The 27,959-nt window shown below is 57.3% G+C and overlaps 1 protein-coding gene across 3 annotated transcripts in view; it reads left to right on the top strand.

Annotated features, from left to right (window-relative positions):
* Nucleotides 1–22,225, top strand: part of SBK1 (SH3 domain binding kinase 1) — a 49,331-nt gene extending 27,106 nt beyond the window's left edge. For 2 of the 3 annotated variants that reach the window (XM_078440114.2, XM_078440113.2), the window contains exons 2-4: nucleotides 15,812–16,044; nucleotides 17,447–17,649; nucleotides 18,490–22,225. In XM_078440114.2, coding sequence (XP_078296240.1) covers nucleotides 15,819–16,044; nucleotides 17,447–17,649; nucleotides 18,490–19,329 — 1,269 coding nt within the window. In that variant the 5' untranslated portion in view covers nucleotides 15,812–15,818 and the 3' untranslated portion in view covers nucleotides 19,330–22,225. Of the gene's footprint in view, nucleotides 1–11,204; nucleotides 12,429–15,811; nucleotides 16,045–17,446; nucleotides 17,650–18,489 lie in introns of those variants that run through there. The other variant, XM_078440115.2, reaches the window with a different exon arrangement.
* The last annotated feature ends 5,734 nt before the right edge of the window (nucleotides 22,226–27,959 follow it).

Raw genomic sequence — 27,959 nt, 5'->3', positions numbered from 1 at the left:
CCTGCAGTGGCTCCCCACTGAGTCTGGAATAAAGCACAGGACCAAGCCCTTTGTGTTGAGGCCCGACACTGGCCCTCTGGCCCTAACCCGCCTCTCAAACATCAGCCCTCTGGCCCTAACCCGCCTCTCAAACATCAGCCCTCACTCCTCACTCACCTCTTACACTTCTGGGTGTCCTCTGACTCCCTCCCGCCACTGGGGGGCTGTTCCCTCAACCTGAGAAGTCCTGCCATAGGCTGGCTCAGGAACAGCCTTCTGCCTCCACCTCCCTTTTGATCTGACCTGGCCAGAGAGAGAGTGCAGAGCTGGGCTGGATTGGTTGATGCTTGGCGGCTTGGAGACAGTGGCACGTGTCTACATGTGCTGCGAGACCTTGTCTCCACACCTAGACCCTGAACTCCGGGAGACGGAACCGGGTCTATCTTGTCCGGGTTGCAATGGCTGTGTCCATCCTAGAGCCCAGCCTGCTGTACAGCACCTGTTGGAAAATACAGCTTCTAGACGCATTTTCTTGAGCCAATCAGTGTTTTTCTCATGTTTGCATTTGTTACCAGTGTTAAAAAAAAAAAAAAACACATACAATTTCATATACAAATACTGATTTTTGGAGCCTCTTAAAGACTCTGATGGTGTGGCAACCCCAGGCCAGAGCTGAAGAGTCACCAACTTCTTTAGGGCAGTTGCCCTCCAGCTCACCCCAGGGCCTCAACTGGCCTGCTTACTCATTTATGTGACCTGCTACCCCCTCCTGTAGGCATCTGGCTTTGCCAGCCCAGGGGGAGGCCAGAAAATGTTTGCTCAGCAGGTGACCTTCATCTGTGTGTGTTTTGCACATGCGGGTGTTCCCTGCCTCCCTCGTGGTCAAGTTAGAACTTGCACAGAGCAATGTCCCTCCAGGGCTGAGTGGTGAAGTGAACTTGAATTCCTCTAGCCACAGCATCCCAGCCTGGCCCCACTTTTACCCTAGGCTCTGTCTTGTGACCGTTCATTGTGCTAGAAGGATTCACCCACCAAAAACTTGTTTTCAGTTGTTCCACTTCAGGAGCAAAAGTCCAAGGCGCTAGGCCCAGCTACTGCCGAGGACTCTTGGGGGAGGACTGCTTTCTGGGCCTCAGTTTACCCAGGTGTCCAGAGGAATTGGACTAGAGGTTCTCTCTGCTATAAGCTCACTCCTTGCTCTAACTTTCTAGGACTGAGTCCAAGCTGCTTTAAGTTTTGGTCAGGCAGGAGAGATGGGGGCCTAGATGCAAGAGTCCCTCAAAATTATTGACATTCCCTAAGCATTAATGAAGCCAATGGGTGTTGCCAAGTGGCGGGGCTAGGGGCTAGGGGCCAGCACTGGGCTCCAGCCACTGGGCATGGCCCTGGAAGGGAGTGTACCGTCTTCCTGGATGAAGGTCTATAGAAACCCGAGGTCAAAGGAGATAGCAAAGCACCATGGTTACGATCACAGCCTCTGGACTCGGCCAGGGTTTCCCACATAGCTGCTGTGTGACCTTGAGTAAGTCACTTATCCTCTCTGAGCTTCAACTGACTTATGTGCAAAACAAGGATGATATCTCCCTCAAGGTCATCAGGGGGATTAAGTGAGCTAAAGCATGAAGAGAGGGCCTAGGATGAGATCTGGCATGTCAAAAGTCCTCAGTAACTATTGTCTCTTATATTCAAAGGGGCATTGGTAAGTGGGTGACTAAGCCTTGGTGATAATGCAGCCTTGGTTTTCCCATAGCCAGTCTGGGGAGACCACAGGGCTTCTGCTATCCCCGAGAAAGGGGAAGGGAGTGTTTGAGAGCCAGTGGTGCCTGAGAGTATGAAGCATGGCCCTGCTACGAGTCCGGGCAGGATGGGGTGGGGTTCAAGCCTGACAGTCTATGAGGGCCTTTCCAGAACCTTACCCTGTGGCAAGGGGTGGGATCTAGGACTGCTTGGCCATAGTTCTGTAGTTAAGGCCGTCTTCCTTCCCACCTCTGCTCTCTAGGTGAGGCACCTGCCGGGCTTTTGCTGACTGAGTTCCCAAGGCATTCTGCCCCCGGCGATTGGGCATCAGGCCAGAGCCAGGACCAGCCTCTCCAACAGATCCTGAGTCTCACCCAAACCACCAACTCGCTCCCCTGCTCCCCTGAGCCCCCTTTCTGGTCTCAGGAAGCAGCAGCAGTGGGCCTGAAGGGTCCAGTTAGAGCCCTTACATAGTTTGGCTACAGTCTGGAGACAGGGCAGGTCCAGATTCCCAGCTCAGCCCCCACTTGGGGAGCCGTGTAATATCAGGCTTGGGAAGAAGCAGTGGAACATTTTTCAATGTCAAGTGCACCATGCTTTCTCATTTAGTGCTGAGAACAGCACATTAGCCCAGAGCGAGGATTTTGACTCCCCACCTCTATGAGCCACCAAATGTTTGGGTGAAACTGGCATCGAACTCCTTGGGTTCAAATCCCACCTGTACCGTTGCCTAGCCATGTGACCTTGGACAAGACAGTTGTCCCGTGCCTCAGTTCCTTCCGACGTAGTGTAGGGGTGAAAATAGCTCCAACCTCCTACCTCCTAGAGTTATGGGGAGGATTAGACGAACCTGTTACAAGTGAAGTGCTTTTAACAGTGCCTGATACTTAAGTGTTTGCTCTGTCACTTCTGCCACACCCTTCGGGGTATGCAAATGAGCTGGGCCAGGCCAGAGGAAGCCACAATGACCCCCCTCCCCCTGCTGTCTCTGTGACATTAGCCAGAGAATGTTCCAACCGCCTCTGATCTTTGGGATGGCCCTGAGGGACAGGGGTGTGGGGACTGGACAAGACAGAGCCTTCTTCCCCCTCCTCCTGGTCAGGCCCCAGAGAGACTGCACACATCTCCACCCCAGAGTAGCTCCCCTGGGTCTGTTCGACTCCCCCATCATAGAAGGGAGGCTTCCCATTCTCTAGCCGGGGGCCCACTGCCCTGCAGAGAGATCTTCCCTTCCCAAGGGCTCAGGTTATCTGCCAGCCCTGATTCCCAAGTGTCTCCAGGAGGGGTGGCGAGGCCCCCAGTTAACATATTTTAGTGGAGAAAAGCACAACCTCTAGACCCTGCTGTGTGACTTTGGGCAAGGTGCTTCACCTCTCTGTGCCTCAGATCTCTCACCTACAAAAAGGGATGGTGGTAATGCCTGCCTTTTGGGGTCATGGGGAGGATGAAGCGAATGAATGTTTGTGACGTGCTGTGAACGTGAGTCCCCACAAGCCCTGAGCAGAGAGGGAATGTTGCCCCCACTTTTACAGGGGAAAAAAAAATGGAAGCTCAGAGGTGAAGGTCTTTATTCACGCTTCCACATCTAGGATTCACGGAACATCCTGCCCACTTTGAGACCATTCGCACACAATTCACAGAGCAAGGCCAGCCAGAAGGAGCCGACAGGACCTAGCCTGGGCTCTGGCTGCAGTTCTGGACATATCGCTCTGCTTTCCTGCTCCCACACCTCTGCTCACATGGGGCCATGGAGGCATCTGCAGTGCAGGCCCACGAAACTTTCCCAGAAGCTTTTAAGACTTCCCTCGCCCCTTCCTCCTCAGCCCCACGCCTGGGACAGTGGTGGAAGGCGGTGGGGGGCTCGACTCCAAGTCTCTTAAGTGGAAGCGAGGTCAGGTTCATAGCGTCTCTTGGCCTCCCAGAGTCTGGCACGCAGGTTGGCTTCAGGAAGGGTTTGCTCAAGTCAGGTGTTCGACGCGCATCTCACAGAGTGAAAGCCAGGTCCTTGCCGCGGCCCCCAAGACCCTGCACATGGCATCGTCACTCTTTGCTCGACCTGTGCCTCGCCCTTACCACTGTAGCCACGCTGGCCTCCCCACTGCTCCCCGAGCCCCTGCCGAGAAAGTGCTTTCGCCACAGTATCCACATGCTTGTAGTCCTGTCAGTGGGGCCTTTTCTCACCACCCAGTGTCTACAGTCTCATCCCTCACCCTCAACATTCCCTCACCTCTCCCTGCCTTGCTTTCTCCTTTAGGCCCTCTGACCTACATCTCTTACCTACCCTTACAATTGTCTGCCTCCAAACTGGAACATAAGCTCCTTGAGGGCAGGGCTGTTTGTTTGGTTCATGAATGTATTCCAGATCCCAGAACATAGTAGATGCTCGACAAAGTAGATGCTCGACAACAAGTATTCATGGAGTGTTCTGGAGCCAGACAGACATCTCTAAGCCACTTCTTAGCTCTGTGACACAGGACACGTCACCTAATCTTTCATCCTCTGAGTCTCGGTTTTCCTGAGCTCTAAGGGACAAAATGGGAATACTAATAGCTCCTCCCAAGATTGTTGCGAGTTGTTTTTGTTTTTTTAATTTTTTAAAGCTTATTTATTTTGAGAGAGAGTGCGAGTGGGGAAGGGGCAGAGAGAGAGAGAGAGAGAGAGAGAGAGAATCCTAGGCAGGCTGCACACCATCAGCGTGGAGCCTGCTGCGGGGCTCGAACTCACGAACCTGGAGATCATGACCTGAGCTGAAACCAAAAGTCAGACACTTAACCGACTGAGCCACCCAGGCGCCCCTGTTGTGAGTTTTAAATGAGTCTTTACATACCTAAAGAACTTATACTTTAAGTGGCTCATAAATGTTAGCTGTTATTAATAATACTTTTTTTTTTTTAACATTTATTTATTTTTGAGACAGGGAGAGACAGACCACGAACAGGGGAGGGTCAGAGAGAGGGAGACACAGAATCGGAAACAGGCTCCAGGCTCTGAGCTGTCAGCACAGAACCCGAAGCGGGGCTCGACCTCACGGACCGCGAGATCATGACCTGAGCCGAAGTCGGCCGCTTAACTGACTGAGCCACCCAGGCTCCCCTAATAATACTTTAACTTGTACCATATTATCCCCATTTTACTGATGAGGAAGCAGAAGCACAGAGAGAACAAGTGACTTACCCAGAGTTCTGTGACGAGAAATGGTGGTGGCCCTACCCAGGGGTGCCTGAATGTGTCTCCTGAGCTAGGCTACATCCTCGTTTCACCCCGTGTAGAGAGGCTCGGGGAAGAGCAGAGAGAGGCTCGGGGAAGAGCAGAGAGAGGCTCGGGGAAGAGCGGAGGGCATAGCTAGGGAAGGGCTCGTCTCTTCAGGGAGCCTCTGCTCACCCTGTTGTCTCTCCGGTGGTCACCACCCCTCCACTGGTGGACACCCAGCCCGGGCCCCCGGGCCAGTCAGCCAGTGGCAGGCCACCTCCGTGCTCTCGGCCCTCCACTCCTGCTAACTCCCCGGGTGCTGGGCCGCCCGCCTCACCCAGGCAACAGGGCTCACCTCCCACACCCACAGGGGCTGCCACAGGGACTGGGCCCTCAGGCCTGTGGGGAGGGATGAGGCCCAGGACTCCCCCCCACCCACCCACCCAGGGTCCTGCCAGGAGGGCAAAAAGGAGCAGAGAGCCTGTTCCAGCTCTGGGCACCAGCTGCAGGCAGACAGCGTCACAGGCTATTAATAACCGCCAAGGATGTGCCCCAGGGAAGGGGCAGACTGCGCCAGCTGGGAGGGGAGGCTGAGGCCCAGCCTCACAGCGAGGGGAACCCTAGGCTGCCCCTAGTGGGGAGGGCAGTGGCCAGAAGGTCGTTTCCAGTTTCGCCTGCTTGATCTTGTTGAAGTCCCAGCTCTTTCTCTCAGCCTCCTCACCTGGGAAATGGGGAAGCTGGGTCAGATGGCCTCCAAAGTCCCTTCTGGCTCAGGCGGGTTCAGGGGGTGAGATTTAGCAGAGCCCCCATTTCCAGCATAGAAAGCCGAGACAAAGTCAGAGTGTGGTCTTACCCAAGGTGGTGCAAGGTTGTGCCAAATCCACGACAGAACCACGGCCCCAGGACCCTCTGTCCAGCCAGTGCCCATTTAATTCTTACAGGGGTCCACCACGTTAGATGGGCATTCTCAGCCCCATTTTCTTGACAGGCAAACTGAGGCTTAGGAAAGTGGCACAACCTGCCTCAGGTCATACAGCAAGAAGGGATAGAGCTGGAATTTGCACAAGGGGGAAGACAAGGAAGTGATTTGAGAATATTCTTCTCTTTCTCCTTTTGACCAGAATAGAATGTTTGCTAGAGTTTATATTTGTGTTGAAAGGCCAAGGGGAGGGAGAGGCCTTATCTGGAGTCTCTTGAGGGCTCCCTGGGGCTCTGACCACTCCCCCCCCCCCCGATGTCGTACATACAAGTGTGCATGGGGTAGCTGTGGACTTTTTCAGAGGAGAGGGTAGTGAACCTTCGGTGACCAATGAAGGGATAAGAACCACTAAATAGCTCATTTCATAGACTGGAAGACTGAAGAGAAGGGAAGGCAGGTGGCTGACCAGAGCTCCTTGGGGGCAGCAGCAGGGGCAAGTGCTTTTCCAAGCACCCCATAGGCCTCCTTCTGGGGCCAGCGGGACCAGGCTCTGGGTCTCCCCACTCTCTGGCAGCAGATAGGAGGACCCACGTGTGAACAGATTTCTTCAGTGGGACAAACAAATGAGAGGATCAAGGACACCCTCTAGGGAAGGTGGTGAACAGCCGAGAGCCAGACTACGGCACCTGCCGTGGGGACATAGAGAGGGCTCTGCTCAGGGTGGGGTGTCCAGGAGGCTCCCGGGGGCCACCCCTCCTCTGGCCCCTCTCAGGGGATCCCAGCCCTGGGCTGTTGAGCCTAGGTGGATGCACATGGCCTCCCCTTGCATTTTCCTTTGGCTTTGCCTCGACCACCAGCTGAGCCTAGTTCCTTTTACTCCCTAGACCCAAGAGGACTGTGAAATCCTAGTGAAAAGTTTCATTCCTGCCCTGCCTCTGGTCACTCAGTTCCCACGCCTCTCCCCAGGGATGTATGCATTCATGCATTCATTCATTCACCAACTATCGATTAAGTGCTGTGTTGTGCAGGCACTGTGCTAGCTGCTGGGGGATCAGCAGTGAACAAAACCAGCCCAGCAAAGTCCCTGCCCTCCTAGTGCTTAAGTTCTGGTGGGGAAGAGAGACGGCCACAACCGATAGAGCCAGTCAGTAAATTCTATAACACGCTAGAGAGTGATACCCTCCCCTGGGGGCAGCTAGAGCAGGATAACTGGAGTGCAGTCGAGTAGCCCTGGTTGAGAAGCTGTCATCTGAGCAGAACTTGGAAGAACGGAGCCACGGAGCCATCTAAGGGCAGAGAGAACAGCCCCCAGGCCGGGAGCTGGCGCGTTTGGGGGAACAGCGGGGAGACCAGTGTGTGTGGAGCAGAGGGAGGGAGGAGACAGGTCAGAGGGGTAAGTTGAGGCCCCTTGTAAGGACTTTGGAATGAAATGGGAGCCGATGGTGGGAACAATGCGACCTGAGTAGGCTCTGCCAGATTCCCTGGCCGCTGGGTCAAGAATAGATTGTGGTAGGGGCGCCTGGGTGGCTCAGTCGGTCGGGCGTCCAACTTCAGCTCAGGTCATGATCTCACGGTCCGTGAGTTCAAGCCCCGCGTCAGGCTCTGTGCTGACAGCTCGGGAGTCTGGAGGCTGCTTCGGATTCTGTGTCTCCCTCTCTCTCTGCCCCTCCCCTGCTCATGTTCTGTCTCTGTGTCTCAAAAATAAATAAAAACATTTTAAAAATTAAAAAAAAGAAGAATAGATTGTGGTAGGTGGGGGGGCCAGACAGGAGGTTACCGCAGTAGCTGAAGGAGGAGGTGGGAGTGAGTGCCAAGGGTGGTCAAGCACCTTTATTAATGTCTGATGTTGACTCCAGAGTTACTTTATGCAAGTAACAAGCAAGTGAGAAACCTATTCGTATCTCCCCACCACCACCCCACATTTCTGATACAGAAGCCCACAGAGGGCGAAGGAGCTGGTGGCCGCTGCCCTGCTCCACCAAGAAGCAGCTCTCTCCGACACGGCTGGGGGAAGGCCAGTGGCACAGCCCTCTGGGGGAATCGAACATTCTACAGAAATTCCAAACGCACTCACCCTTTAACCTGGCAACCCATTTCTAGAATTGAGCCTACAGACACATTGGCACACAGCAAAATGAGTTATGTGCAGGCTTCTCATTGTTTGTAGTAGCAAAAAAAGTTGAACACAACCCATTAGGGGTTTGGTTAAATCAGTGGCAGTATACCCGTGCATCCTTTTCCAGCCCTGGAGGCCTGAGTTCCAGGTCTGCAGTGGTCCATCCACCCTGCCTGCTTCCCCAGCTCCCGCCTCTCCTAACCTTGCACTTAGCACTGGGCCCGCCTGGGTGCTGTCCTCACCTGTGGTGCTGAAGGCTGGGGCCAGAGAGAGGAGAGGAGAGGAGAGGAGAGATGAGGAGAGGAGAGAAGCGGAGCAGGGGAACTTTAGTGTTCAGTCCTGGTCTCTGCAATTTACCGACTGAGTGGCCTTAGGCAGGCTACAGACCCCCTCTGAGCCTCAGTGTCCCGATCTGTAAAATGGGGTTGCTGTGAAGATTGGATGACAGCAGCAATGCAAAGCATTGGCATACTGAGAATATGAGTGATAATCTGTACTATATCAATTTAGGGTCAATGAAACAGAGTGGTTAGGCTTTCGGACACTGGAGTGACAATGCCTGGATTTGAATCCCCGCTCTGCCATTGACCGGATGATCTTGATCAAGTCACATGACTGCTCTGGGCCTCCATTTTCTCATCTATAAGTTGGGGTGAAGTATAGTCCCTGTGTCGTAGGATGTTGGGAGGCTTAGATGAGTTGATTTTTGTGAGGCCCTTGGCACACAACAGGGATCCTTAGTGTTGGCAGTTATATCACTTTCCCCTGTGCCGCTATCACCGTTATCCTCGTACCTCCCGCCACTCTGTCCACACCGGTGGCACTCCCAGCCACACCCATCTCTGCTGAGCTTGGGGCCCTGGCTGTTGGGGGGAGAGCACACCTCACCCTGCACCTTGGCCTCTAGTGCCGCCCCGCCACTGACTTTCTGTGCGATTTTGAGCAAATCACTGTTCTTTTCTGGCCATCAGTCTCTGCATCGCTAAAACGGGGCCGATGCTACCTCACACAAGCCCCCGAGGAAATAACTGTGCCTGAAGGGTCACGTTCAGGAAAGCCAAGAGACACAAATTTACAACTTGCCCAACACGGAAAGCGCTACTCACCTGCCATTTGTCACACCCTGGCTAAGTGCTAGGAACACCAAGGTGACTAAAGCATGAGGCTTGCTTTCAAGGAGCTCTTGGGTTTCTTACTGGATTGTCAGCCCCCTTCAAAGCCCATTTGTGTGTCACCTCCTCCAGGAACCCACCCTAACCCCCACTGCCATGCCCTCCTTGGAAATGCTGGAGTGCTGACATTGGCTTTTCGGACTTCTGGTCACCTGACTCCTTACTTTATCTGCCTTCCTGAAGTGTAGGTTCACACCTTCTACCTGATGCTTCACTCTAACCTACTCGCCCCGTGCCAGCACCCTACGTGGTGCCCGGGCCCGAGCGGGTATACTTATCTGGAATCTTAAGGTTGCAAGTTACGTAAACTCAACTCAAAGTGGCTCAAGCCAGAAAGGAAATGTATCGATGCATGAAACAAACGGTCAGGAGTATAATTGCCTTTAGTCATGCCTGGATCCAGGTGCCCCGAGCCATCAGAAACCTCTCCGCCTTACAGCTCTGCCTTTCTTCTCTGTTGCTTCATTCTCAGGCAGGCGCTCCCCGCATGGTGGCAAAGCTGGCCCCCCAGCAGCTCCAGACCTGGGTCCTCCAGCTTCGCATCCCAGGGATCAGGAGGCATCTCTTTCCTGACAGCTGCAGCCAGAGTCCTAGGGCTAGATCCCAGCGGGCCACCTTTGGTCACAGGTTCATCTGTGAACCGGTCACATGACCTGGCAGGTGGGATGGATGTGCTGGCCAGCTAGGCCCAGGTCAGGCCTGCCCCTAAGCCAAGATGGAGACCACCTTACTGAACCACGTGGCCTGAGAGAGGGGCCATTCCCTGAAGAAAGGGAAATTCATGCTGAGCAGGAAAAAAGCACCACAGGCCGACTTAAGAAGCCACTGAAAATTCCTAAGCAAGACAAGGAGTGGGTCTGATGTGGTCTTAAGACACGGACAAGGAGGCCTCAGAGGCAGAAGCCTGGAGGCAGATAAGGGGGCCAGGGGGTATCGGGAGCTGGCTTGGCATGGAGGCTTGGGGAATGAGCCTCCACCCCCTCGCTTTACATAGAAGCAGAGTGAAGCAGGCTCCCTGTCCCCACTCAGTACCTGAAATAATGCCTTATGGCTGCTTTTTTCACACGGCTTTTAATAAGACGAACCCAAGGAGGTGACCCACCCAGCAACAATCGTCTGCGGATGGAATCCTTCTAGGCCAGAGCTTTGTTAAGGATACTCTTGGGGTTTGCCTGTACTATGGGGACAGAGAATCTTAGACACCCTCCCCCCACCCCGAGTGAGAGTAAGAAAGGCCTGGGTGATATCACTTGGTCCAACCTTACCTCCCGCCCCCAACTCCCCACTCTCTGCTTCTCTCCCCCAGTGATGGAGAACACATGTCCTCCCTGTTGGGACTGTAACAACGGTCTCATTTTAGGTTGCTGTTTGCTTGGGTTTACCCTCAGGAGCCTCAGAGGACGCGGTGCATGAGAGCACGGGACCTGAAGCCTGACGCCTGAGTTCAAATCCGAATTAGTTAGCCCACCAGTGTATCAGTAGTCCTTTCTGTAAAATGGGGTAATGATAGGAGAACCTGCTGCCCAGGCTTGTAACTGTTAAATGATTGAATCCATTGTGGTTAGCACAGCACCCGACGTATGGAAACACTCAATAAACATTTGCCAGTATTATTATCCTCCCAGGAGACAGGGTAAGCGCAGGCCCCCCTCTCTTTTGAGACTGGCCATCCTCCAGGCAAGTGGACAAACCGAGGTTCGAATCATACCTTTTTGGCCTCCTTGCTACATAATCCTTGGATTAGAGTAGTGCTAGCCGCTGTAACAAGCAAGCCCCTGTATCTCAGCAGCCTAACACAATAGCCGTTCGCTCCTGGCTCCCATAAAATGCAGAGTGGGTAATCCTCTTGGCCAGGAGACCTACAGCCAGGCACCCAGGCTCCTCCTTCCTATCTTGTAGCTCCACTGTCTTTTAGGACCGATGAGAGAAACTCCTCCCAGTCTTAAAAGACAGTCACATCCATCATCGCTGCTCGCGTTCCATTGGGGAAAACTGGTCACATGGCCACATCCGGATGCGAGGCAGGCAGGAAATGCAGTACCCTGCCGACAGCCACCCTCCAGCAGCAGCTCTGTATTATAAAAGAGGGAACACAAAGTTTTGGTGGACAGTGGCTGTCTTTTCCAGAACCATAGTAAATCACCAACCTCCTAGGTTCTTCATCTATAAAACAGAAAGCAGCACTTGATTGCGGCAACGGACGTTTGCTAAAATCACTGAATCGTACGCCTACTACCGGTAAATTCTGTGGTGTGTACTAATATAGCTGTGTTTTTAAGAAAAAAAAAAAAAAAAACCGAGGGAGCATCTTGCCCTTCTTCTCAGGGTTCTTATGAGGACTCAGTAAGTGACATTTTGCCAAGCTGGCACTGTGTGTGCATGTGGTGGGGGAGGGTAGGGAAGGCAGGCTCCAAAGTAGCTCTGAGTTGGGTTGTGCATTGGGTATGGTTTTCGTAAGAGAGGCACCCAGCCCAAGCCACCTGCCAACAGGAAGTGGTAGGCGGTTCGGTCTTGTTTCTTGCTTGGGAAGCCCTCCCGGCGTGCGGCAGAAGACCCAGCCCACAGGGCCAGAGCCACAACTGCTGCCGGGAAGGCTGGGTGACACCCACCTGCCTTCAGCAACACAGACCGGAAACCAAGGGCCTCCCTCGGGGCCAGCGAGGACACACACACACTTGAGGTGCAAGGCACGTGAGGTCCCCCGGCACGGCCGGCTACATGGGAGGAACAGGGGGCCAGCCAGGGGCCTCCACCACCTGCTGCTGGAAAGTTCACAGCCACCGAGTCCACAGCCGCTCCTTCAAGCGGAGGCAATGGTGATGAAGGCAAAATAGTTTCAGGTCAAGTTCCCACCGATGCCAGGTGTATGTGCCCTCGACCACTCGGGGAGGCGGATGTGTCTTACTTTACTCTCTGGCCCGGAGTCCCCGTCTGAAGGAAGTTGCTGGTCTACCTACTGCTGTGAGTTAATACCCGTGAAGCGCCTGGACAGTGCCTGCCACTCAGTCACCTCCCAGCAGGAGCTGAGCGAACGCATGGGCGTCTTCGGCTCAGGCTTTGCTCTCTCCTGGGCCTCGGTTTCCCCACTTGGATACCAAGGCATCCGGATGAGATCCTCTACCATCCTGACTTGGGAAAACAGTGGTTCGGAGCACCGGCTTTGGAGCCAGTCCCAACGCGAGCTGCATGACCTTGGACGAGTTATTCAAGCTCTCTGTGCCTCGTTCTCCTCAGCCCTAAAATGGGGGTGATGATGACACCTACCCGTTGAATTGGGAAGATAAGATGAGCTCATCCTGAGTCCAGGGCCCGGCAGGTAGTAAGCCCCATTTCAGCGTTAGTTGCTTGCTATTGCCATTGTTGTTATTTTCCCCAGACAAGTGACTTGCTCAAGGTCACCCACCTAAAAAGTGGCGCAGGGCAGGATCAAGGGCAAGCCTGCTGAGCCCCAAGGCCCATGCTGTTTCTTTCGCTCCCCACTGTGCCTCTTAAGTCACATGCATCGTAACTGGGTCAGAGGCAGTGTGTACCTGGGGCTATGACGCAGCGACGGGGAGGGCTGTGTGGATTAATTCCTTGTCGCCTGCTGACGGCTGGCAGAGAACAGGTCTGAAGGGAGAGGGAGGTTGTGAAGGAGGGAGGGGCCAGTAGTGGGGACCCCCAAAACTGGGCCCTAGGAACTAAGAAAGGTTGGGAGAAAGTAGCCACTAACTACCCCCGGGAGAGCTCTTGGCCTGTTGATGGGAACAGACAGGGGACGGAGTGGAGACCACCCCAAGATCTTCAACAGAAGCCCTCAGAGAGAGCCACACAGACCCTATGTGAATCCTGGGACTCAGCAGAGGCAGGACCCGGCACCTGGGGCAGCAGAGAAGCCTTCCTGGAAGAGTGGGGCCTGAGGATAAAGAGAAGATTGGCTGTGGGGCAGGGGGAGATCAAGGCGGGCAGCGGGACTGGCAGAGGAGACTCGAGAGAGGCACTGAAGCCACAGAGACGCAGTGCAGGGTGGTGGTCAAAGCAAGGGCTAAACCGGAGTGCAGGGGGCAAATGTGGGACCCAGACCCACCCCACTGTGGCTGCACCCCCGACCCAGACAGCTGCCTGCACAGTGCATCTCGGCGGCCAAAGCAACAGGGATGAGCCATGTACCCCACAGCCCCTGGGCGAGGGAGGAGGGGAGAGGAGGAGAAAGAGCTTCTAGCAACTTGCAGCTGCCAGTCGGTCAACCTCCCAGAGGACGTAGAGACAGCCCCAAAGGACTGGCAGGGCCAAAGCCCAAAGCGGGAGCGTTGCACACAGGTGTGTATATGTGCCTGCACGCCCATGGCCTTGCCCAGCGCAGCAGCCCTCGGGGAGTCCACAATCATCAAGAGAAGTAGGTCAGCAGAGCAGCCCAGCGTCTCACTGGCCGGCAGGGGGAAGAGTTCAAGGCAAAGAGGGTGTGTACTCATCGGACCCCCTGGGGGACCGGCCCGCACTTTCCCCTGAAAGGGCCTGAGGACGCTCACCCAGAGACAGCCTTACCCCTCCCTGCTGCCTCAAAGCGGATCGCCTGGGTTTCCTCACTCGGAATTCTCCCCACGGGGAGTGGGGGGGCAGGGAGGGATATTTGGCAGAGGTTGGGACCAGTGACCCCTTCTAGCCCCGAAGGCAAGGAAAGACCACCACGGGGAGATGCCACCCACTTTAGCCTAGTCGGCGGCTACAGTAACAGGGTGCCGTCTGGCTGGAGCTGGGACCGCACAGAGACCGGGTGACAGGTGCCACGGCCCAGTCGGGCTCAACACAAGGAGCTTGGCAGAGGTAGGGGCAGCGGGACCCTGTGTCCGTGGGCCTGGCGCCATCCCTCCCCCGTGGGGGTCTATGAAATGGGCTAATCCAGGCTGCAGACTGAGGGCATTCGTGTGGCGTTTCAGACAGACTCCTGGCATCCGTTCAGACCAAAGGAATTAGGGAAGGAAGGGCAGAGCCTGCAGCGGGGGAAGCTTCTATGGAGTAGGGCTTGCTCATGAATGGAGGGGAAGGGGGCTGAGTGGGGGAGCAGGATCCTGAGGAAGCAGAGGGGGCAGGAGCCAAATCGGAGGAGGGGCGGAGGGCCCCCTGCTCCCCCAGCCAGCCGGAGGACGTGGGAGGCCAGGAAGTTCCCTCCTGATGTTCCTCCTCTCCGTGTGAAGTGGGAGGCTGGGTCGTGCCAAGAGGGAAGGGGAAGGCAGAGGAGGAGAAGAGGGTTTGGGCCTGGAAGGGGAGCGGCTGGGCCGGGGTGAGGATGCGGGGCTCCCGAGAGCAGCCTGTGGCCGGCTCAGCCGGAGGGGACGCAGGATGCACGACACCACTCCGGGGCACTTACAGAGCCCTTACGTGTGCCAGGCACCAAGCGCTCCACGTCCTTTTTCTAGATGGAAAATTGAGGCATGCGAGGCTGAAGTAACTTGCCCAAGGCCATCCAGCTAGCAGGTGACAGAGCTGGATTCAAAGCCGGGTGGCTAGCTCCAGGTCGCTATCCAAGACCCCTGGGCTGTCTTGCAGGGGTGGGGGCTGGGGGAAGTGTGGGGTGAGTCACCTGGGATGGGAGGTAGGAGGGAGTAAGGGGAGGTGCGCCAGGAGGCAGGCTCCCGGGGCCCAGCTTATGGAGGATTCGGTGCCGGCCTCTCCTGCGGGTACACGCACAGACACGTGCGCACCTGCTCCTGGAAGCTTCACTCCCAGCACCCCCACCGCCAACTTGACAGACAAGAAATGCAGGCCCCAGGTGGGCGTTCACTCTCACCCGGCCCCCCCCCCCCGACTCTCCCCGAAGCAGTTCCCTGACCCGCCAACACTGGGGACAAACTCGGTGCCTCTGACGGGTGGGTGCAGCTTGTGCGGATACCGAAGGGGTCAGTCAGGCTGTGAATGTGGAGGGTGAGGCAGGGGAGGGCTGGGTCTCTGTGGGCCTGGGCTCTGCCTTGGGTCTGGGGCGGAGCGGGTGTGGGAGGGAGGTGGGGCCCGGGATGCCACCTGTAGCCGCGTATGCCTGAGCAGGGTTGTGTTGTCTGGGGAGGGGGGAGGGGCGTAAGGCTGTTGGGGGAGCGGGGGACATCTGCACCACCCCGCCAGAGCTCTGTCTGCGCCTGCTTGGCTGAGGAATTTGCTACCGTGACCCCTGCCCTGAGACCGCACCTTCCCCACCCCTTGCCTTACATTCTCAAAAGCCCGTAACACCTTGTATCATAATGTGTAATTCACGCGTTCACTATGTTTATCGCCCGTCTCCTCCCCAAAACCTAAGTCCCGTGAGGGTGAGATTCTTACCTGTCGGTTTAGTGATGCGGGCCCAGGGCTCTGAGCAGCAGGCCCCTGGCGAACAGCAGGTGGTGATCAGTATTTGCCGACAGGAGCGGCCGTGTGAACTTGGTACACGGAGTGTCTTTGTGTGACGTAAACACGTGTGCCTTGTCTGAGGCTGTGTCCGGATGACAGCCTGAGACAGACGGGCCAGTGGTACCCGAGTGGGGACTGCGGGGGCAGGGACCGTGTCTCCAGGGAGTGTGGCTCAGGCCTGGCCCTGAAGCCTTGGGGCAAGGGGATAGATGCTCGTCGCCCCCGTGTGGTCATCTTGAGCCTGGCATCCGGGGACCCGAGGTACCCGGGAAGGAGCAGGTGGCTGGGCCAGGGGGCCCTGGCTTGATGTCACATTTGGTGCCGCGCCCCCCACAACAGGGAGAAGATGAGCGTGGGCTGCCCGGAGCCCGAGCCACCCCGCTCCCTGCCCTGCTGTGGGCCGGGGACCGCCCCTGGGCTGGGGGCAGGCGTGCCGCTCCTCACTGAAGATATGCAGGCACTGACCCTCCGCACGCTGGCCGCTAGCGATGTCACCAAGCACTACGAACTCGTCCGGGAGCTGGGCAAGGGCACCTATGGGAAGGTCGACCTGGTGGCCTACAAGGGCACGGGTGAGCATCTGCCGGGGGCGGGTGTGAAGGCTGGGGGGCGGGGGGCGGGGGGACTTGCCTGGGGCTCGTGGGTGTTCGCTTCCGGAGCCGAGGGGTCAGCAGGCAGACAGAGCTCGTGGTCCAGGTGGAGAGATGTAGCCTGAGCGGCCCAGGGAGACCTGAGACGGGGCCCGGGGCCCAGACTGGAGGGTGGGCTGCTTTGGGGCCAAGGGCATGACCCCGGGACATCGGGAGCTCAGGAGAGGAGTCAGGGCTGGCAGTGGTGTTTGCAGAATCACTGGCCCATCGGGGGTAGTTGACCCCAGCGGAGTGGACAGAGCCCGAGGGTGCGTCCTTGGAAACGGCGCCACGCTTCAGGAGGGGTGGGAGATGTCCCCGGGAGGTCACTGTGGCCATCTCCATTTCTCAGATGAAGACACCGAGACCCAGAGACCCATCGCTCAGCTAAGTTCATGCAGCTGTAGAGGCTGTGAGCCAGGGCAAGACCCCAGAAGTCAGCTCCAGAATCTTCTCACTTCCCCGCGAGCATGATGCCTTCCCCACAGCACAGCCTCACAGCGGTGCCCATGCAGCCAGTCAGGGACGGGGACTTCGTGAGCTCCCACAGCTGCACACACCTGGGGCGGGGGGCGGGGGCTCTGTGCCCACCGACAGCGGCGGGAGGAACACTGGACATGGGGTTGCCTGACCTTTGCCACTTGCTCTCTGTGTGACCTTGGGCAAGTGACTTAACCTCTCTGTGCGTAGGTTTCCTCCTCTGTTAAAAATAGGATAGCATTAGGGCTGGCCCACCTCCCAGGGTCATTATGAGGCGCGGGTTGAGAGTGCGAAGTGAAGAGAGGGCCCTGTGACAGGTAAGGGCCCTGTGGACACGTGTGCGTCACACGGCTTTGCACCCTCAGTGGGTACAGATGGCTGCCCAAGTGCAGAGTCAGGGACCTATGCCTTGCAGACCCTCACCTCTCAGTGTCTAATTCCTCCTTAGCCACGTAACAAACATGTGTTGAGCACCTACTGTGCGCCACACTGTTGAAGGCACTGGAGATACAGCAACGAGCGAGACAGATTCCCACGCTCAGGGGACTACGTTCTAGCGTGGGGGGAGACCGAGACGTGAAGGAGGATCCTGTACGTCAGGAAGGAGAGGGGAGAGTGGAGGAAGCAGCAGGCCATCCTCACCGAGGCCGGCAGGCTGGGGCAGGAGACCCGGCCTGACCCCCGACTCGCCGCCTGGCCTTTGGCCAGTCCTTTCCCCTCCCCGGGTCTCAGTTTGCTACCAGTAAGATGAGGACAGACACACGCTGCCCCGTGGCGGGGACGGGCTGTGCGGGCAGGCCTGGGGACGTCAGGTGCGGGAGCGCGGGGACAGGAGCCTTCACCACTGTGGCTCCTGCCCCGTCAGGCACGAAAATGGCGCTGAAGTTTGTGAACAAGAACAAGACCAAGCTGAAGAACTTCCTGCGGGAGGTGAGCATCACCAGCAGCCTCTCCTCCAGCCCCTTCATCATCAAGGTCTTTGACGTGGTTTTTGAGACCGAGGACTGCTACGTCTTCGCCCAAGAGTACGCACCTGCCGGGGACCTGTTCGACATCATTCCTCCTCAGGTACTGGGTGTGGCGGCCCAGGGAGAGGGGAGATGTCTTCCCACCCCTGCAGGGGGAGAGTAGGGGGGGCGGGGGGCAGTCAGACCACTTATTTAGCCAACAAGCATTTACTGAGCCCCTTCCGTACGTCAGCCACCGGAGGGCCCGGGATGCACTAGGAATAAAGGCTTGCGCGCCTCCTCGTGGGGAACAGACACTGCGAAATAAGCCAGATGACAGACTGAGCCAGGCTCTGGGAAGGCAGCGGCCAGGGGCCTGGGATGAAGTCCAACACCACCCTCCTCGGCAGCCTTGTCTGATGCTGCGTAGGAACAGTGGGGGTACGAGGGGGGGGAGGAGGCCCCGGGGCCACCAGAGGCTTCCCAGAGGAGGTGCCCTGGAGTGGGAGGGAGCGCGCAGAAAATCCCAGGCTCCCGGCTCTGCGTCTGGTGGTGCCAGGTATGAATCTGCTCCTGCGCTCAGGGGGTGAGTGGCAAGGCCTCTCAGAGCCTTATGTCCCTATAAGGGAAGTGGGCGTAACAGCAGCTGTGAGGGATTGAGACAGCGCGGGAAGGGCACCCGGCCCACCGTGGACGCTCAGGCCCGGGTCTGTGGCTGCAGTGGGGGGGAGGGGGGGGGTGCGGGATGAGAATGACTGGGCCAGAGAGAGAGGAGGAGGTGCCCCGGTGAGGTGGGGGAGGGGAGAGGCATGGCCCAGGCGGCAGCCCCGGGAATGCGACCGGGAGCTCGGGGCGAGGCCGGCGGGGCCTGGCGGGGGCGGGCGGCCGAGGGGACTGGTCGGCGGGGTGGCCGTCCCTGAGCGCGGCTCCCCCCACCCCACCCCCACCCCCGGCCCGCCAGGTGGGACTCCCCGAGGACACGGTGAAGCGCTGCGTGCAGCAGCTGGGGCTGGCGCTGGACTTCATGCACGGGCGGCAGCTGGTGCACCGCGACATCAAGCCCGAGAACGTGCTGCTGTTCGACCGCGAGTGCCGCCGCGTGAAGCTGGCCGACTTCGGCATGACGCGCCGCGTGGGCTGCCGCGTGAAGCGGGTCAGCGGCACCATCCCGTACACGGCGCCCGAGGTGTGCCAGGCGGGCCGCGCCGACGGCTTCGCGGTGGACACGGGCGTGGACGTGTGGGCCTTCGGCGTGCTCATCTTCTGCGTGCTCACCGGCAACTTCCCGTGGGAGGCGGCGTCGGGCGCGGACGCCTTCTTCGAGGAGTTCGTGCGCTGGCAGCGGGGCCGCCTGCCCGGGCTGCCGTCGCAGTGGCGCCGCTTCACCGAGCCCGCGCTGCGCATGTTCCAGCGCCTGCTGGCCCTGGAGCCCGAGCGCCGCGGGCCGGCCAAGGAGGTCTTCCGCTTCCTCAAGCACGAGCTCACGTCCGAGCTGCGGCGCCGGCCCTCGCACCGCGCGCGCAAGCCCGCCGGGGACCGGCCGCCCGCCGCCGGGCCGCTGCGCCTCGAGGCGCCCGGGCCGCTCAAGCGGACGGTGCTGACCGAGAGCGGCAGCGGCTCCCGGCCCGCGCCCCCTGCCGTCGGGCCGGCGCCCGTGCCCGTGCCCGTGCCCGTGCCGGTGCCCGTGCCCGTGCCCGAGGCCGGCCTGGCGCCCCCGGGCCCCCCCGGCAGGACCGACGGCCGCCCGGACAAGAGCAAAGGGCAGGTGGTGCTGGCCACGGCCATCGAGATCTGCGTCTGAGCCGCCCCCGCCGCCCTCGGGCCGGGGCGCCGCGCTCGCACCAGGCCGGGCCGCCGGGAGCCGCCCCGGGCCCGCGCCAAAACGGGGGGCTTGGCGGCGGCCGCGGCAAATCCGCCCAGCCCCCGCGGCGGCAGGAGGGAGTAGCGGTAGGCTAGGCGGGCCGGCGGGCCCAGGCGCCGGGTCCGCGGCGGGCCGCCGAGATAGCCACCGAAAGACCTCTCGCCCCGCCTGTGGGGCAGGGACTTGGCCCACAGGAGCCGAGCCCCACAGACCCGAGGATTCAGAGGCGCCCCCTCCCCCGGCCCCCGACACCAGGAGCAAGGGAGCTTGCGGGCAGACTCCCCCACACCGCCCCGAACCCTGGAACCCTGCCTAGTTGCTCCTGGCCCTTTGCACCCCCTGGCAGATCGTCCCGCAGTCCCACCCCTGGTCCTGCCCTCCTGGCCACCCTACCCTGCGCCACCACGCCCCCGGGCACATAAGGGGACTGGAGTGTTGGGGCAGAGAAGGGGAGTAGGGCCCCCGGACACTGGCTGCGGGCGGGGTGGGGGTGGGGGGGAGGCGATGAGCTGAGGGCAGGGGCGTTGCTCACCTGCGTCCTGCCCCTTTCCCGGGAGGCTGGAGGGAAGAGGCCAAGCCCTCGGCAAAATGTAGCAAATGTCTGGATGCTGCAAAAGTGTGTGTGTGTGCAGGCACGGACCCGAAGAATCTAGTGACTCCCACACAACCCCTTCCCCGGATGAGGACACTGAGCACAGGAGGAGGGCAACTGGCCTGGAGCCGCACAGCCCCTGAGAGGTGGCGCTCCCGAAGCCCTCCCCCTCCTCCCCAGCGAGCGTCCCACTCCCTCGTGACTGACGGGCTGCCGGGGCGGGGCCTCAGCTGCCCTCCTCCCCCCGCCCCCCACCGCATCCCTAAGGCGAAGGGAGTGAGCGCCGAGCCTAGGGCCGGCCCAGCTCCCCCTGCTGGCCGCGCCTGCCCAGGCCCGGGAACCCCAGATCCTAGGTCCTGGCTCCCCGAGCCCAGACCCGGTGGCCTGGGCTGCTGGCAGGCGGCGAGGTGATTCGTGCCAGGAATACCCCCGGGTTTCTGCCGGAGACCAGCCTGTCAGCCTGGGGTTGTCCCCATCCCCGCGTCCCCCAGGTTCCCGGTCCTGGAGTATGCCGCTGTGGGCGTGAGAATGGGGGTCCGTGGAAACAGGAGGGGGGTGAGTGTGTGTGAGTAGGCGTGCGTGCGGTGTGTGAGTAGAGTGGACGTGTACGCGTGCAGTCCTGTGTGTTCGGTGATTGCATCCAGACGCCTCTGGAGACCACTCTGCCCCAGGACCCTCCCCAGGCAGCTGCCAGAGGGCGTCCAGGCCCCTGTGCTTCACCCGCCCCTCAGGGAATCTGGCAGGGAGGCACCTGCGGGCTGGTTCCAGCCCCCAGGCAGCAAAACAGGCCCCCCAGCTCACCCAGTGTTCCCCCATGACCCCTGCCATCTCTGGAGGCCTGGGACCCCGCAATAACCTCTACAGGGGTGAGGCTGCTCCTTCTGCCTGACCGTGTCCCGTCCACCAGCCCGGGCCGCACCTGCCAGGGTCCCACTGGGGTTCTAGGCCATCTGAGGGGGCTCTCTGATGAGCCGGGCTGGCCAGGGAGGGCCTGACCACCCTCTGGCCTGGAGCCCCCACCTCTCCACTCATCCCTCATTCCCATCGCGCAAAAGGGCTATAGGTCCCCCTGCCCTGCCTGGGTCCAGTTTACAAACCGCGGTTGCCCCAGGGCCTGGCCCCGCTCTCCTCGGTGCGCCCGCCCTCCTCGAGACCCATCTCTCCAGTGGGCACTGGGGCCCTCCACACGCCAGGTAAGTAGCAAACCCTCCTCCCACCACGGGCCAAGTTTCAGAGAAGGCCCCCCGTCACTGCCCCTGGCCCACCTGGAGCCCATCCGGGCCACCTCTCTCTCCCAGCCGCGACTTCTCCTTTTGCCTTAGGCCTCTCGACACCCCGTCTCTCCTGCAATAACAAGGAAGCAAGATTCCAAGTAGATGTCCCTCGCCGTGTGCCCTCTCTCTCTCTCTCTCTTTCTCTGTTAAGATCCTCTTTGGGAGTTTCTCCCTCGTCGTAGTATCTAGAATGTTAGACTCGGGAAGGGGACCGTAGTTATGTAGCCCAGCCCCTGTTTGCGGAGGCACAGAGAGGGGCAGCGATGGCCCCACGCAGGAGCAGGGCCGAAGAAGCCCGGCCTGCTCCGTGGCCGTCGGGGCCCTGTGCTGCCACCTGCTGGTTGGGTTGGGACCCTTCGCCCCTTAGGAGAGGTGTTGGTCACAGATGTTTACCTCAGTTTATGTCACTGTCGAAGAAACAAATAGCAAAAAATTAATAACACCGTACACACGCAGACTTAGAAGACGAAAAACACACAAAAGATCTTCCCCTGGCGATTCTTCTGTGAAGGTGTGTGTGTGTCTGTATGTGTGTGTGAGCGTGTCCGTCCCATCCCGGGCAGACTGGGTCATCCCCAGTCTCTGTCATAGCCCCTGTGCCTCCATACTGCCCCTGTCCTTCGGTGCTTCCCAGAGGCCCCTCTGAGCTGGCCTGTGGGGTGTGGGGAGCCCCCTGGGCAGGAGGCGGGGCCACAGGTTAGCTAGAGCCCCACTGAGCAGAGCCCCACGGCTGCCACTGCTCCCTGAGCCCGTGCTGTGGCCGGTGGGACAGTCCTGGTGGCTAGCATCAACATCCAAGCCTGGCTCAGGGCCTGGGCGGAATCCCAGCCCCTCATGTCTTGCCACCCCCCCCCCCCATGTGTTTGTAAATATTCTGGCATCCTTTGGCCCTGAGAAGGTTTTTAAATGTGTTATTTACTTCTCTAATCATGACAATTGCTATAAAATAAACAAAAGCCTAGAAAAATTACCACTGGGTGGCTGTCTTGTCTCAGAAACGGACGGAGTAGGGAGAGGGCACACAGAATTACTCTTGAACTGCAAACTCGACAGATGTTCTGAGTGGGGGAAGGGGTGTCTGCAGAGTCTGAGGGCAACTACTTCAGGCCTCCTGGGGCCTCTCAGGCCTGGAGCAGGTCCCGGCCAGGGTTTGAAGGCGACGGGAACAGGGACCGGGTTCTGGGAGGGAAGGGGCAGTGAGTTGTCCCCGGCCTGGCATCCGCCTTCAGCTTGGAGCCCTTCAGACTGGGCAGAAAATAGAAGCGAGAGCCCAGAGGAACAGAGTAGGCTGCTTTCACCCAGTCACCACCCAGCAAATATTTACCGAGCACCTTCTGTGTCCCGGGCTTCCTCCTAGGAACCCGGGATACAGCAGTGAGCAGGACAGATGGCGTCCTTGTCCTCAGGCAGCCAGCGATGGAGTCATGGAGACAGACATAACCCACATAGAAGGCTGGGTGCTGGGCAAGTACGTAACTGAGAAGCTCATCAAGTTTGGGGGTGTCGGGAGCCCACTGAAGACGGAAACCAGAGCATTCAGAGTTCTCTGGGCAGTGGGGCACGGCCGGGTAGTCCTTAGGGTGGCCTCCAAAGTCCCACCCCATCCCCTCTCCCCTCCCCTGTGCTGCCTCCCAGCCACGCTGGCTCTTGGGACGGCCCAGCATGCTCTCCCCTCAGGGCCTGTACCTGAGTAGATTTGGGGACTCTCCCAAATCTCCCCGGAGCCCCCTCCCTCCCTCCCTTCCTTCAGGTCCCTGCTCAAATATCAAGGGATCAGAGGAAACCGCCTGGGCCAGGAGCCCCTTACCCTGCTCATGACACGCTGAGTACCCACCACGGCTCACGATAGCGTGTTCTCTGCCCACTAGAACGGAAGTTCCACAAGAACGGCGTCAGTGTTTGGCAAACTGCTATCCCCTCTCCACCCCCGATGCCTAGTGGAGGGCCTGGCACAGGACAGACACTCCCCAGCGATCCGTCAGCTTAATGAATGAATGCCCAATACTGTTTTAGGGGCCGAGGAGCCAGCAATGAATAAGACCAACGACCCCTATCCCCCGAAGCTTACTTGCTGAAGAGGAAACTAGACATCCACTAGATTACGTAATTATCCATGTAAAAAAATAGAGAGGAAAAACCGTAAGAAAAGAGAAAAACAAATCTACTCCGACTAGATCACAGGGGTAAGGGCTCATACCCAAGAATTTTAGCTAGGATATGTTAAAGGAAAACCCTGCCGTTTCAAAACATCTGCCGCTTCCCTGCAATGATGATAAGAGTGGATACCTAGGGGCTTAACAGAACACTTTAAAATGGATCATTAAGGGGTGGAGGGGAAGTCTGCAAATGCCAGCAGTGGCCCTGTTTCCCCGCTCGGTGGGTGTACGAATAGCACCTTCTAACTGCCCTAGTGTCAGAGAAGTGCCGGGACTTACCACTAGGGGGCCTCGGTTTTCTGCCGCTGTTGCTTCGTCCTGCTGCTTAGCATCACTGATGAACCCCTGTGTCAAGGCCACAGGGGCTTGGCCAGAAGGGTTTCCAGCGTCTCCCACACCCTATCTTAAACAAGACAAACCCCTGCAACCCTTTCCATGTAGGGTGGGTAATGTCCCCTTGATCATGGTGAGTTCCTTCTCAAGGGCCCTTGGTGTCTTCTCCCCCCCATAGTCTTCAGGTTAGACTCAGTCCATCAGAAAAGTTCCAGTAACATTGAACTTCAGGAGGGAAGGGATTATGGGGGCGCCTGGGTGGCTCAGTCGGTTGAGCATCTGACTTCCGCTGGGGTCATGATCTCGCAGTTCATGGGTTCGAGCCCCATGCCGGGCTCTGTGCTGACAGCTCGCAGCCTGGAGCTTGCTTCGGATTCTGTGTCTCCCTCTCTCTCTGCCCCTCCCCTGCTCACACTGTGTCTATCTCTCGGAAAGGTAAATAAACATTTTCAAACAATTTTTTATTTTAAAGAAGGGAAAGGATTTTGTTCTCGATTGCGTTTTTTTCCCAACATGCCCTTTAACTGCTATGCAAGCTTCCCCAGCTACCGGCCAATGACCGCTAAGCATGCCGACGCAAGGACCAGAAGGGCAGCCTCAGCGTCCCATCATCCCCTTCACGCGATGCCCACTCGTCACTGAGCGACAGAGTCTCCAAACAGCATGTCTCTCTCAAAAATGTAGGGCCTTACCTCCCTCCCCGCATCTAGTGCCTGGTTTGGGGTGGAAATGTGGGTGTAAGAAAAGTAATTGAGAGTTATTTACCGGCAGTTGAGGGGGAGGAAAATGTTCATCACCCAGCCTTGGTTTTTGGATCTTTGAGGGCAATGGAGAAATTCGGGGGTTTTCCTTTGGAGCCAAAGAAGGGCAGAAGAGACTGGCGACTCCAGAGACCAAGAGCGTACGGGGACAGCCAAAGAAGTAGGCCGCGTAATTAACAATACCGTATCGTATACTCAAAATTTGCTCAGAGCGCATGTCTTAAGTGTTCTCACCACACACACACACACACACACACACACACACACACAATGTGAGGCGATACGTATATTAGCTTGTGGTGATCATTTCACAATGTATACATATTTCAAAACCTAAAGTCGTACATTTTAAGCATATACAGGTTTTATTTGTCAATTATACCTCAGTTAAGCTAAGAATAATAATAATAATAATAATAATAAAGAAGTAAGCTGGTCGTGACCCGACTCAGGAGACCGTGAGCCCTGCTTGGAGATCCTCAGGGAGATCATGGAGGGGCCTGGTTGTCCCTAACAGGTGGTAACGGGGCTCGAGTCATTCTATTTTTTTTTTTAAGGTAAACCGCTTTCTTTCTTTCTTTCTTTCTTTCTTTCTTTCTTTTTTTTTTAAGTTTACTTATTTTAAGAGACAAAGCACACATGCACTGGAGGGGCAGAGAGAGAGAAGAGAGAGAGAGAATCCCAAGCAGGACCTGAGCTCTCAAGCGCAGAGGCCGACTCAGGACTCGATCTCACGAATTGTGAGATCACGGCCTGAGCCAAAGTCAAGTCGGAGGCTTAACCGGGGGAGCCACCCAGGTGCCCTTCAGGTCGTTCTATTTTGATGTTAAAGGAAAACACAGGGTGCCTGAAGAAGGGGGAGGGTTTGGGGGTCTATTTAATTACAGCTGTGATAATGACCTTGGGATACTGGGAATAGAATAAAAGGTAGTGGACGACAGCTATTTTTGCCTGTTCAGCACCCACTCACCCCCCCCTTTTGGTTGACAGCACCTCAAATTTTCCTTCCATGTTCTTGATCCATATGGTTCAGGCTGGTTCCCCCCGTTGGCCCCATGGGGTGGCCACATGCCCCAGGTCTGGTCAACCAGCACGTTCCATTCCTCGACCACAGCAATTGGCTCAGGCATGGGCATACGACCCAAGTGAGGAAGCTCCTGGCCTTTTCCTACACCTATTACTAGGTAAAGTGTTCTTTTTTTTTTTTTTTTTAATGTTTATTCCTTTTTGAGAGACAGAGACAGAGGCGTGAGCGGGGGAGGGGCAGAGAGAGAAGGAGACAGAGAATCGGAAGCAGGCTCCAGGCTCCGAGCTGTCAGCACAGAGCCCGACGCGGGGCTCGAACCCACGAACCGCGAGATCGTGACCTGGGCCGAAGTCGGAGGCCCAACCGACCGAGCCACCCAGGCGCCCCTAAAATGTTCTTGTCTTCATAAGATTTGCTAGGTTTGTGGGAGGAAAGGCTGGAGCTGCTGGTAACCAGCTTTGCCACCACTTGGGTAGATTCTGTCGTAACAGGACACCTATACAGAGCAGGGCCAATAGATTAAGAGAAAGGGAATCTGAGGACATTATTTGAACACTAGGATCCAAGACTGAAATTAGATATAAATGGGTTTTGCAGTTAATGAGCCAATCTATGCTCATAAATCCATTTGAGGCTGGTGTCTGCAGCCTGCATATAAAGGAGTCCTAACTAATATCCAGAGAAACCTAATCCGTAAGACCCCTGAAGCCACTGATGTCTATGAGGCCCTGCCTTAACAGCAACTCCTGACCAATGAGTGACCTTGATCAAGAGAAGCCACTGAGCCCTTCTGGGGCTGGCTGCTCCCTTCTGAAGCTGAGATTACCAGAGTATTCTCCAGGACCCATGTGGTCCCAAACAACAGAAAACCCAACTCAAACTGGCTGATTTGAAAAAGAAAAGTCCCGAAATAGAACCAACCTCAGGGCGTCTGGGTGGCTCCCTCGGTTAAGCGTCTGACCTCAGCTCAGGTCATGAGCTCACCATTGGTGAGCTCGAGCCCTGCATCGCGTGAGCGCTGCTTCTCTGTCCCTCTCTCTCTCTCTCTCTCTCTCTCTGGGAGATTGTCCCCGCCCCACCCCACCCCGCCCCTTGCTCATTTGTGTCCTCTCTCTCTCTCCAAAAAAACAAAACAAAACGAAAACAAAAAAAATCTTCAGGTGCAGCGTAATGCAAAGGCAGCAACTTCAACACCACGATGGGTTTCTCTCTCCCAACTGATCTACTTCTTCTGGGTAGACTTCTTCTAGACTTCTCCTCTCCTTGTGGTGCAGGATGGCCACGACCACCGCCGCCCCCCGCCCCCCCCCCCCCCGCAAGTTTCCAGCCTCTCAAGAGCGCCGCCCAACGGGAGAGCGTGTGTGAGCGCTGCCCATCCCAGTTGGTGCTTTCTCTGTGCTTGCTTCATTCTTCTTTTGAAATTTTTCAAGTTTCTCTTTGAGAGAGAGAGAGAGCAGGGGAGGGGAAGAGACAGAGACAGACAGAGAATCCCAAGCAGCCCCCACACTACCAGCACAGAGCCTGTGGTGTGGCTCGAACCCACACACCCTGAGATCAGGACCCGAGCCGAAACTGAGAGTCCCACGCTCAACCGACTGAGCCACCCAGGCAACCTTGAGCTTGCTTGGTTCTGATTGGGTCCTGCATCGATGGCTGATCCAATCGCATGGCCACAACGCAGTTCTCTTATGTGACCTTGTCACATGACCACCCCAGAGCTGGAAGCAGAGCCCCACCCGAAGTAATTGGCTGAGAAGGGGTAGTCTCCTGTGGATAATGGTGGTGGGGGGCAACGTTTGGCCGCAACCCTGCACCCTCGGTGTACCCATGCCCTCTGCCATGTCATTTTGCAGCGTGATATTAGTACACCCCGTTCAACCGTCGCTTGGGTAGACATTCACTTTGTTTCTGCTTGCAAATCTGCTCCATGATCCTCTTTCAAAAAACTTACTGGGGCGGGGGGAAAAAATGTGGAGAATTATGGCTGAAAACTTCCCAAATGCGATGGAAGACATTAATCTGTCCATCCAAGAATCTCAGCGAACATTGTTATTCCCTATTATTACGTTAGCCATGTAAGAAGTTCTGATTACCTTTCCTTTCTGCACGACCTTTCGTTTTCCTGCTGTTAGGAATTTTCTGTTTTCCGTTTGCTTAGAATCATCTATGTCCTTAGTAACGCAACCCCAATCTCTCCACTCGTTGTTCAAACCGTTTCCCAAGGGATTCGGTTTGTTTAAGTGCTTTCCAAATTTAACCTTCTAGAAAACTGCTAGAGCCCAGCCCCCCTCCCTGCCTTGCTCCAGTACAAACCAACTGCTCTCCAGACCTGTTGCGGTTTCTTCCCGGGGTCTGTCTCCTCTCATTCATTTCCTCGAGGAGTCCCTTTCCCTCTTTTCTATGTTGGAGTTCCTATTCGTGTCTCGA

The sequence above is a fragment of the Panthera onca genome, chromosome E3 (genome assembly GCF_046562875.1).
Source record: "Panthera onca isolate mPanOnc1 chromosome E3, mPanOnc1 haplotype 2, whole genome shotgun sequence".
NCBI lineage: Eukaryota > Metazoa > Chordata > Mammalia > Carnivora > Felidae > Panthera > Panthera onca.
This window is presented reverse-complemented; position numbering and strand designations above follow the sequence as displayed.